This window comes from Pinus tabuliformis, chromosome 3_1 (assembly GCF_031772625.1).
Source record: "Pinus tabuliformis cultivar Carrire ecotype Pingquan chromosome 3_1, CPIR1, whole genome shotgun sequence".
NCBI lineage: Eukaryota > Viridiplantae > Streptophyta > Pinopsida > Pinales > Pinaceae > Pinus > Pinus tabuliformis.
Genome location: NC_142301.1, coordinates 325,370,193 through 325,382,869, shown reverse-complemented (window position 1 = coordinate 325,382,869; position 12,677 = coordinate 325,370,193). Strand labels below are relative to the sequence as shown.

Below are 12,677 nucleotides of genomic sequence, written 5' to 3'. Positions count from 1 at the left end.
TAGAACCTGCTAATAAAAATGGTCTTATGAGCTAATACCTCCAATTTTTTCACTGTGAAAGAATCAAAATCGATTACAAATAATATAATGCTCCAATCTAGATCAGTCGATTTGTGACCTATCCAACTTGTAATCACATTTTATATTATTTTTAGGGCTTCTAGCCTAATTTTGAGCTAAATCAACTTGGTTTCCCTCATATAATTGTGAGACTTTATGAATCTAATACATCAGGAACCCCTACTGCAGTATCGGGTTTACTATATCCTACTTGCTCTTTACATTAACAAGTTATTTATTAACATAAACATCAAATTCAACACAATTCCAGCCTTCAACAACTGAAATAAACTAAGACAACACAAGGGACACCGTTATTTTTGGACAATCGTCCCCAGAAAAACCCAATGTGGGAAAACCGGTGTAGCATATAGAGGGTTTTATTATTAAGCAGATTCTGAATACAACTAGGGTGCCAGAAATGGCTCACCCTTCAGAGAATTTCCTTGGCAGCAATACCTCTATTCAGAGACAGATATTCCAGCTGATCAGCAATCGAATGAACGATCCCATAGTGACTCTGGCGATTCCTTGTGCTAGACAACGAAAGCTGCTCCACGCACTCTCTAGAACTGTGTCACCCTCTTAGGGACTGCGTCACCCTCTCTGGCTCTGCGTCAGCCAATCAGCTCTCAATCTGTCTCACTGAATCACCTCAGTGCAGCCTCTGAAGCCCTCTGCGTCAACTGTGTCAGCCTCTATGGCCTATGCATCAACTCCTTTGGCCCTCTGTGTGCTCTACACTGGCCTCCTTAGCCTCTGCGTCAACCCTTGCTGCCTTTGCGTCAACCTTCCTAGGCTCTGCACTGCCTCTTCCGGCACTCTGCTGCCTCTCTGATATGTATTCCTCGGCCTCCTGCCGATTTTCCTCTCACTACAACTGATCACTTCTTCGATTTCCTCAATAAACCTCACCCCAAAAAATCGAACTGACTGATCTCTCTTGGTGTCTTAGTGTATCTTCAACTAACCCTCAAGCCTCCTCTTATACTTTTCCTGTTGACGATTCAACGACCGAGATTAAGTCCCTAATCAACGACTAAGATTAGATCTGGCTTGATCCTCGTTATTTAGAAATTTTCTCACCCATATTATATTGATACACAATAATATTTTAATTTTCTTAAGTTTAGACTTAGGGTCTCATTAAAAATATTAATTATTTTAATATCTCTCCATCTAGGTGGAATTTCCCCAAACGATTTCTGGGTCTTGGAGATCTCATGTGCCTTAGCCTCTCCACCAATTTTCATGGCTAGAACACATTCGATGCTACCAAAAATCAACACTCCCTCTTAGCGAGGAATGTGCTCTAGTAATGCTTCACCATAGAAACATCACACTGATCCTCCACATCGGTACCTGTGTTGATGCTTGGCCTACTGCCTCATATCCTCTGCACTGCTGCTTCATGTATTGTTGCCTATGACACTACCACTCCATTGCTACATCTATACTTTGCAACTCCCTCTCAACATGTTTCATCATGCTGCCCATAGCACTACCACTGCTAACTGCTGCAATGCAAATCAATTACCGAGAAGTAGGTAACTGACTTCTCCCAATCACTGACATCCCGGTCAGTCTGGAAGCCTCTTGATGATGAAGCTGCCTCTGCTACTAAATCGTGCTCCCTCTGCTGCCACTGCTGCAGCAACCTCTTTTGTGCCTCTCGCACTACTGCAACCTCTATTACATTGCTACAAACTTCTGCACTCTAGCCCTGCCTTGCTTCTCCACCACACTTTGCTCCACCCAACACCTGTCATCATGCTACTGTCGTTAAGGGCTCCCGTAGCTGTATGTGATCCAAGAGTTTGGGTACCTCAAGGATCTTGCCCCTGCATGTAGTCCTCCTGACTACAACTCGATGTCACCCCACCTCTTCTCTAGAGGTGCATGAGCACTCATGGCACAATCGTCATCAGTCTCGACATCCTTCTCCGCCTTTGCTGGAGCTGCCTTTGAGTCAGAAGCTTCTCCCTTGCCTTTCTTCCTAGGGCACTGAGATGCATAATGTCCCAACTCCCCACAATTGAAGCACTTGACCTTGGAGATGTCCTTCTTCTTCCTCTTCCCTTGTTGTCTCACAGATGCTAGAGCCGCATCCTCCTCCTCCTCTTTCTTGACTCGAACTCCCTTACCACTACTCCCCGCCTTGGTCAACCTCCTGATCTCTTCCTGTCGAAGAGTTGCCCACATCTCTTCCCAACTGGGGAGAGTCGCTCTACCCAAAATGCTTTGGACAAACGTCTCCCAGTCCTCGGAGACTGCATTCAGAGCAGTCCTGACCATAAACTCTGGATCCGGTGTAGACCCCACGAAAGTAAGCTGGTCGCAAATTCCTTGCAACCTGAGGAGGAAGTGATCTATCTCCTCTCCTTTCTACATCTGATATGACCTCAGCTGATTTTCCAATAACATCTTTCGCTGCACGGAAGAGCCCTGGTATAAGGTGGTCAGCGCCTCCCACATCTCCCTTGTTGTGTTCTTCTCAACAATATGTGGTATGACATGATCTTTGACCCCGTCTAGGATCATGCATTTCGCCTTCGCCTCGGCCTCCTCATACTTCTCATTAGCATTCAGGTCAACTGGGACAGCTACAGTTTTCAAGGCATAGTCCTTGATGCGATGTTTATCCAGGATTGCCAAGATCCTGGCCTTCCAGATGACAAAATTGGAAGCCTCGTCCAATCTATCTTGATCCCTCAATCCATTTATTGTCATCTCTGCTCTTCTCCGCTAGACTCCCTCTGAGTCTTGATTTCCCTCCTGGAAATCCTCCTGCCAATTGTCGAATCACTCCTCTCCAATCCCCCTTTGCTGCTGCAACTCGGATCTGGATTTCTTGGCTAGAAATTCGTCGAGGTAGTGCTTCCCTCTACCTTGGTTCTGTCTCCTTAGACACTGTTTTGTACAGACAAAAACAACGTCCCACCAGCTCCTCAAATCACAATCTGCACAACTCCCTTAGCCCCGGCAACTGAAGAATCTAAGCCCTTCTGGCTTTGCGCAATCATAGTGAGAGCTGGATCAACTCCTCCTGGCCTCAGCGTCGATCCTTCCTAGCTGAGAAAGATGACCGGGCACTGCGTAGGCCTGATCTGCCCCCCCTCTGCCTCAGCGTTGGCTCTCCTCCTAGCTCAGAATGCTAACGCAGGCTCTGCGTCACCCTCTTTGTACTGTGTCACTCTTCCTTCTGCGTCTCTAGCTCTCGAACAGCACTGTTGATCAAGACAGCTACTTCTACTGCAAATTTTCAGATTTCTTTTGCTGGTGTCTTCAGTCCTCTGCAACTCCTCTGATACCATGTGAGAATTTATGAATCTAATACATCAGAATCCCCTACTGCAATATATGGTTTACTATCTCCTACTTGTTCTTTACATTAACAAGTTATTTATTAACATAAATATCGAAGTAAAAACAATTGCAGCCTTCACAAATATACAGATCAACAGCTAAAATAAACTGAGACAACACAAGGGAAACTGTTATTTTTGGACAATCGTCCCCGGAAAAACCCAATGTGGGAAAACCGGTGCAGCATATAGAGGGTTTTATTATTAAGCAGATTCTGAATACAACTAGGGTGCCAAAATGGCTCACCCTTCAGAGAATTTCCTTGGCAGCAATACCTCTATCCGAAAACAGATATTCCGATTGCAACAACCAGATGAATGATCCCACAGTGACTCAGGCTATTCCTTGTGCTGGACAGCAAAAGCTGCTCCACGCACTCTCTGGAACTGCGTCACCCTCTTAGGGACTGCGTCACCCTCTCTAGCTCTGCGTCAGCCAATTAGCTCTCAGTCTGTCTCACTGAATCACCTCAGCGCAGCCTCTGAAGCCCTCTGCGTCAACTGCGTCAGCCTCTATGGCCTCTGCGTCAGCTCCTTTGGCCCTCTGTGTGCTCTGCGCTAGCCTCCTTAGCCTCTGCGTCAACCCTTGCTGCCTTTGCGTCAACCTTCCTAGGCTCTACGCTACCTCTTTGATATGTATTCCTCGGCCTCCTGTCGAGCTGCCCCTCACTGCAACTGATCACTTGTTCGATTTCCTCAGCAAAACTCACCCTAGAAAATCAAACTGACTAATCTCTCTTGCTGTTTTGGTGTATCTCCAACTGACCCTCAAGCTTCCTCTTATACTTTTCCTATTGACGATTCAACGGCCGAGATTAAATCCCTAATCAACAACTAAGATTAGATCTGGCTTGATCCTCGTTATTTAAAACTTTCTCACCCATCCTATATTAATACAAATTAATATTTTACTTTTCCTAAGTTTAGACTTAGGGTCTCATTAAAAATATTAATTATTTTAATATCTCTCCATCCGGGTGGAATTTCCCCAAATGATTTCTGGATCTTGGAGATCTCATGTGCCTTAGCCTCTCCACCAATTTTCATGGCTAGAGCACATCCGATGCTACCAAAAATCAACAATAAGTAGAGGGAAGTAGATTTAACCTTGGATCATTGTCACACTCACACTAACTTGTTTCTTTTCTCTTGGTTGCTATGGACAATAAAATGAGCAAATTATCTTAGGGATGATATTGTGATTGGATGGTTCCTTCTCTTGGATTATGAACGGTGATTCTATGGTGATTTTTTGCAAATTTATTGTAAGTATCTTCTTCCATCTTGTACTTGTTGTAGAATTAGGGTTTTAATGAAATTTTCACCAAAGCGTTGTTGAATCTTTTATAGCTCTAACATCTCCTTAACAAGATTATCATCAAGTTTCTGTTAAGGAATCTAAGTGTAGCTTTCTCTCTCCCCTTAAATCGCTTCCATCAGTCTTCTTCCATAGATTTTAGCCTTGGACTCCATTAGCCCTTGATTGAGAAAGGCACTAGTCCACTCTTGTGTCAATCCCATAAAATAAGAAAAAAATAACCTAAATTTTATGTTTTTCATGTTTTCTAGGGAAAATTTGGGTTAGGTTACTGCAAAACCGACATTTTTCAGCATTATTTACCTTGGACCTTATAGTCCTAGGGTTAAACTTTGCATGCACTAAATTGGAAAAGTATAAATATTATTTTTCATGTATTTTTCAGCCATTAATTAGGGTTGACGTCTAGGGTTTTTCTTGTTGTTTTATGTGTTTTCAGCAATTGAAAATTGTTGTAATCTATTTCCTAGTTTACTCATTGAATAGCCCTTATTTTTCACTTATCTATTATAAATTTTGGGCTGTTTTTTATTGTTGTTATAAATATTTGCATGTTGCAATTATGCTAATTAAAAACCCTAGTTTATAACAGCAATTTGTAATTTATAGATAACATGTGTTTGGGAACCTATTTGAGCCTCTCCAAGACTTACTAATCCCTCTAGATTTAGCCATAGTTTCCTTTGAACTCATTGTCTTGAAATTACATCTTATCTCACCTGAAACCCTAGTTATTGAACATTTATCCTTGGGTAAATTTTATAGTAGAACCCTTAGGAATATTTAGCTTGAGAATAATTACTAAGGTGACAGTGGTGAGTAATCCCATTCTTGCTCTTAATCTAGATCGCTTAGTGAGATTTTGCACTAAAGTGATAGATTTTGCAATAACAAAAAACCCAGTTACAAAACCCCATCAATGTGATGAAACTCACAACATGAAACCTCATACAATGTGAGGTGTAACAAGTTGCTTGTAAGTGTTTAGGCCCACATATATATTGTTAGCCTCTTTTAAGTTTTACCTCTCAAATATATAGAGGAAGGACAAACATCACATCATCATGTCTTGTTGGCTTCTCTTACCTATCATATATATAGGAGGAGAGACCTTTTATATCACATCATCTCTACATTAACTTGTGTTAGAGATGTAAGGAGAAAAGTGCATTTGCCTCTCCCTCTCTCCCCTTTTTATAGTTTATGTCTCTTGTCTTGGAGGTGCTAGGGTTTCTTGGAGCAACTTGAAGACTAGGGTTAGGGTTTCATCCCTTGGAAACACTAGAGTTAGGGTTTTGTGGATTAAACCCCAAGTTGTACTTCTCGAGGAAAAGGAGAGAGGAGACATCTTGCGTGGAGCAAAGGAGGCTTGCTAGTGTTCATGCTAGCTTGTGGAGAATCTTTGGTGGAGCTAGGGTTTTGAGAGCTAGAGGATTGTACTACCCTTTGGATGAGGCTATGGTCTGTACAACTTTACAAGTACTACCTCTTTATAGATATGTCAGTTGTACAAGATTGCCTTATTGCAGATTAGATTGGTAATTTCTAGTACTCATATGTCTCACTAATTTTACATAAGTTTAAGTCTGAAATTGTTAAGGCGTTTTAACAATTATCTTGAAGAAGATGGGGAAGATTTACTGCTGTTATAAAGTACATTGCCGTGATAAGACTGCCCTAGAGTGCTGAAACTTGTTGGCACACATTTGACATACTTTCCCTGGGATTACCTTGTTGATTTGGGTTGAAAAGAAGTGAAATATTGTCTGCAATTTGCTAGTGTAAAAGCATATTTCAGATCAGCCCTAGCGCTGCAAATTCATAGGGTTAAGATCTGGAAAACCTCTAGGAAAGGGGTTCAATTCCTGAAGATGCATTCAAGCTTGATTTCATGAAAATTATACTTGGTGGTTCTCATATCTTTACATGCTCTTTTAGAGAGTTTAGCTATGTTTCTTGCTTTTATAGAAATTTCCCACTCCCACACTGTACATTTTGACTGATTTACCCTTTTTAGTTTTGTTCACCTAGTCTGTGCTCATTTGTTGAATGATACATACTTATCTTATGATAAACAGAAGCTTCTAAACTAGGTCGACCATCATACCACTAATTTCTTCACTTTTATGAAGTGTAGATTAGAGTCATAGATTACAGGAAATATACATCTTCCTCCTTAAGTATTACTTGAAAACCTCCCGAGCATAGCTACAACATTTTTTCAATTTTCTACTTCAACATTCACAATGTTTATTTATAGCAAAACAATAATTTCACCACATATTGTGATATTTAAACCATAAATTGTGTTATAAATATATAACATGACAATGGTTCAAATTTCACAACATATGGTAAAATTATTGTTTTGTGTATCATATAGCCACATTTTCTACTTCGAAGATCACAATATTTATTTATAGCAATTTGAGCTTAGTTTGGAGATGTCCTACAACTCCCTTGATGTGTTGTATCTAATGAAATTAGCAGTAGTCCTATTGACCATTTTTAGTTATTCATCAACAGTAAAATACTATCATGCTTTCTTTATAGATCAAAAAAACCTGGATTGCAAGGCAATAAAGTAAGAAGAATAAAGATCAAATTTTTCATACAATTAGCCATAGAACTTCAACACAGAGGGGGTCATATAAAGAACATAATACCTGCCTGCTCTTAAAGAAAGATGTTTGAGGAATCCGCTGTGAGTATGAACATCATAGGCTGATAAATTTGATGCTGGATGTTGCCAACACTCCTGCACAATTGCTAGTACCTTGGACAGGAAACCAACTTGAAATCAGTACACGATTTTCATGAACAGCTACGATCAAATGATGTCATTTTAATCTAAGACTAATAGCAAGAACAGAAATACTCTCTGCTTGAAACACACAACAACCATGCACAAATAAAGCTTGCCATCACTTGCATTCAATAACTTGCAACAGCTTGCACTTAGACTATTAGATATTGCAATATCATCCCTAACGGCATGCTCAAAGAGAAACAATGTCTCAACTTGAATGCAAGCAATATTTAATCTAAGACAACTTCCACAACTTATTATGACAGCCTTCTGTAAAATCTCATATTTTCCTTCCAACAAGTGTTCATATCAAATCTTAAATTTCCTTCTTCAAATAGAAGATACCAACATGAATCCAAGCGAGTTTTAATGATTATTAAACTTACCTCAAGAATGTCTATGCAAGGGATAAAGATTCGTCATTCAACCATACAAAAGCTAACATTACCACTTTCCAAAAGTGGTATGTTCCAAACAATAAACATTTTCCTTAGAGGCTTGTAGTGGAACAATGCATGAGAATGCAACAATGCTTTCACAAATGTACAGTCAATTTCCTCGTGCATAGTTGTTCACTTATATGACATGTATTTTTCTATTAACTCATTATATGTTACACACATTTTCTTTATTACTTTATTTTATTCTGTAAAAAGTTGCCTCGGGGAAACAGTATGGAGTGTAATATCTAGACAAACTTGGAAGAAAAAGAAGTGATGGACTATGTGCAGGGTAAAATCCCTAAACCTCCTTCAAATGCACTAGCTGTTGTGAAGACCAAGTACAATAGGGCTGAAGTCAAAGCAAAGAAGATTATCGGGGATTCCATTGACAAGCATCTAGTAGCCTACATCTCCGAATTGAAGACCTCCAAGGAGATCTACAATAGGTTGGTTGGCATGTTCAAGGTTAGTAATGCTAATCAAATTTTATTTCTCAAGAATAAGTTGAAGGATATTAAGAAGGGCAAGGACAAGGATATTCAATCCTATTTCTTGAGGATTACTGAGATCAAGAATGATCTACTCTCGATTGGAGAGTCATTCCTGACAGGGAACTTACTCTCACCACCCTTGGAGTACTCCCACCTGAGTGGTATGTATCAATGTTTTAAAACTCCGACTCCGACTCTGACTCGGCCGAGGGTCGACTCCGACTCCGACTCCGACTCAGTATCGACTCGGCCGGCTCGATTTCAATGACTCGGTCGTTGTAAAAAATACATTAAATATTTATTTTTTATAAAAAACACATAATTTTAAAGATTTTCATTCATGTTTCCAAACACACAGCATTAGAATATAGATAGAAGACAACATATGATCAAAGTAGGCTCATGAATATATCCATTATATCAAAATGGCACCCAGTGCATTGTCCAATACATACATGATGATGATATAGAGATCAAAACAAAAACACATAACCAAGAAGGCTATAAATGGCCTCCACAACAAAAGTCTGTGACCAGTACTACTGGCTACTGCTAGAGTTGCCAACATCATCTGGCTCAGTGTTACTTGGGAGCAGGAGCGAAAGTGGGGAGCGAGAGCGAAAACGGGAGCGGGAGCGACATTTTCAGAAGCTCCTGGTTTGGGAGCGAATCCTAGAGGAGTTTGACAACCAATGTCACTAACATCAAGGTACATAGAGGGATTGGTGCTTTTGATTAAATACGAGTTCCATACCCTAATACATGACAAAATTCAATGGAAACATTGCAATCCTCCAATCCTGAAATCCTGATAAGTCTGCTGGATTTTGAATGAAATCTAGACTTCTACTTTCTCCATATGAAATCCAATGAGGCTGAAACCACTCTCAAACATCCTGAGTCATTTCATGGTAATGTTAAAAATTTAAGTAAAAGGATGAAAATGAAGATTAAGGAGAATGTCACTTTTACTTTAAGAATTTAACATTACCATGAAATTTGAATAGCATATCAATAGTAGAGAGCATTTGAGAGTGTTAAATAGGTTTTGGGAGGGGGAAATGGACCCCAAATAACAATTAACTAATTCATTAAACACATTGGAGTCCAAACCAATCAGCAAACACTTCAAAATTTCATTTAAAAAATGTCAAATCGTTGTTTTGATGGGGTTACGGGCCACTAGTTATGACTCGGCTAAGTCAATATGGAAACGGCCGAGTTGGCCGAGTCATGGCTGACTCAGCCTACTCAACCGTTTCCTCCACCGGGTCACATTTCTAGGCAATGAAACGGATCAACTCGGCCGTTTCCGTTTCGAATCGGCCGAATTTTAAAGTATTTAGAACCACCATCCTCAACAATGATCGAATTCCAGGGTTTGAAGAATTGATGTCAAGATGCATTCAAGAAGAAACAAGAATGGTGGAGCAAGAAATGCCTTCTAATAGACGCAACCCCACTGCATTCTCCGCTCATGCCAAAAGGAGAAATAACGCAAGGTATTAAGGTCATTTCCGTGGAAAGCCTGGATCTAGGGAGGAAGGAAGGGCAGGTACTTTGTTTGCAATAAGTTTGGCCACTATGCAAGGGAGTGTCCAAATAGAAGAGACACGTCACATGATGTTGATCACAATCATTCTAGTAGCAACTTCAACAACAACCATCAAAAGGAATGGCAGGTCCAATGGCAAAGGAAAAAGGAATGCGGGACATCAAGGAAATGGTCGACCCTCCAAGAAATCAAGGAACTCCAGGTATGAAGAATCAAATGTTGTTAACAATAAGCAAAAGGAGTACTATCTTATATCGGCCCTCTCCACTGCCTCTCCTCCAGACACTTTGGGAAATTGGCTGATTGATAGTGGTGCCTCAAGGCACTTCACCGATACAAGGAAGCCCTCTCTAATCTGATAGAAAATGAGACAAACTTGGAGATCATCCTTGGAGACGATGCCACCTATCCCATGAAGGGAGTAGGGAATGTTACCCTTCAATTGAATCAAGGTAACACTATTCATTTGCAATAAGTACTATATGTACCTGATCTCAAGAAGAACCTGGTGTCCATTTCAGCCATGGAGGACAAAGGATTCAAGGTAGCATTCATCGATGGAAAGGTACATGTTTGGAAAAGAAATTTTAAAGATGCTTTTACTCTTGGGTTCAGGGTTGACACTTTGTATCAAGTTGGAGGAAGTCCATTAGGAGCCATGTCTTGCGACACATCTCTACAATCTGAACTATGGCACCAGAGGTTTGCCCATCTTCATTATAAGGCCCTACCCAATGTGAGATAGATGGTGACAAGTATGCCCGAGTTCAAAGTAGAGCATGAAGGTGTATGTTCGGGATGTGCCGAAGGAAAACTTACAAGGGGACCATTCCCCTCAAGTAATAGCAAGACCACAGATATATTGCAATTGATCCACTTTGACATATCTGGTATGATGCCCGTAAACTCTTTGGGAGGATACTTATATTATCTCACCTTTACGGATGATTATTCTCGCAAGACTTGGATCTACTTATTGAAGAAGAAGGATGAAGGTGTTCACCTGGTTCTGACTCTTCAAAGCCTTGATCGAAAACCAATTAGAGAAGAAAATCAAGATATTGAGTACTGATAATGGGACCGAATACGAATCCAATGAATTCCAAGATTATTGTAGAGAAGATGGCATTAAGAGGGAGACTACAATGCCATACACTCCTGAGCATAATGGTATGGCAGAAAAGAAGAATCGCTCTATTGTAGAAGCAGTTTGTGCCATGCTTCATGATCAAGGCCTTCCAAAGTTCCTATGGGCTGAAGCTGTAAATACCATCGTGTATGTTCAAAACCGATGCCCTCATCAAGCATTGGACTCCAAGACTCCCAAAGAAATGTTCACTGGTGAGAAACTCGATGTCTCTCATTTTAGAATTTTTAGAAGTTTCGTATATTTTCATGCGCCGAAAGAGAAAAGAAACAAATTGGGTGCATCTGGAAAGAAAGGAATCTTTGTGGGCTATAGTGAAAATTCTAAAGGATATAGAATTTATGTGGTTGGTCAAAAGGAAGTTGAGATAAGTCATGATGTCACCTTCGACGAAGATATGGCCCTCGAGAAGATCAACAACCTTCTTATCCTAAGGAAGCACACAGAAGCTGACACCGAAAAGCAAGGTGCAAAAGAATACAAAACAACGCCTGATGTTGATAAACCTATGGATCTTATTGATCTTCCTCCTCATGAGCCATCCTCCTCCAAAAGGAGACCCTCATGGCTTAGGGAGACTCAAAGATGTCGAGAGACACATTGTGACAAGGGGGACTTTCCTTGAAAGCAAGAAGTCGAACAGGTATCAAGGATATTTGACCGCCATGAGCACTATTATTCAAAATAAGCCTTCATCATTCGAAGAAGCCGTGAAGCATCAAGTATGTAAGGATGCTATGAATGAAGAATACGAGTCAATTATGAAGAATGATGTCTGGGATGTGGTCCCTAGAACCCAGAAAAATAGGTTGTCACCTCTTAAGTGGCTCTACAAAATCAAGCATGGACCTGATGGAAGTGCAGACCCTCTCATTCACAAATGTAGGAGGGAGTTGGCTTTTGAATTTGAGATGGAGGACCTAGGACCGATGCACTATTTCCTAGGGTTAGAGGTCTGGCAAAAGCCAGGTGAAATTTTCCTCTCTCAAGGAAAATATGTTGTGAAGATACTGGAAAGATTTGCGACGGTGGACTGCAAGCATGTGACTACTCTGGTGGAACTTAACTTTAAGAAGTTATGTGGTAGTGTTGTTGGACATGAATTGGGAAATGCTTCTGAGTATCGTCAACTCATAGGAGCATTGATGTTCTTGATAAACACTCGTTCGGACATACGTTTTGCAGTTAACACATTGAGCCAATATATGGTTGAGCTTCATCATATACATTGGATTGGTGCCAAGAATCTTCTGAGATATCGTCGGGGTACAATCACTCATGGACTAAGATACACTGCTGGAGATGTGAGGCTGCATGGTTCTTCTGATGCTGATTGGGTTGGCAGTGTGGTGGATCGCAAAAGCAATTCTCGATTTTGTTTTTCTTTGGGTTCTGCTTCGATATGCTAGATGAGCAGGAAGCAGAAATCAGTTGCCTTGAGCACCGCCAAGGCCGAATACATAGCTGCTAGTTTGGCCTCCTATGAAGT

General features: G+C 40.7%; 1 protein-coding gene across 3 annotated transcripts in view; it reads right to left on the bottom strand.

Moving 5' to 3' along the window:
- LOC149187086 (uncharacterized) overlaps positions 1–12,677 on the bottom strand; it is a 347,335-nt gene that overhangs the window by 218,857 nt on the left and 115,801 nt on the right. For all 3 annotated transcript variants that reach the window (XM_089411283.1, XM_089411281.1, XM_089411282.1), the window contains one exon: positions 7,410–7,519. In XM_089411283.1, the coding sequence (XP_089267409.1) occupies positions 7,410–7,519 (110 nt within the window). The remainder of the gene's footprint in view (positions 1–7,409; positions 7,520–12,677) is intronic.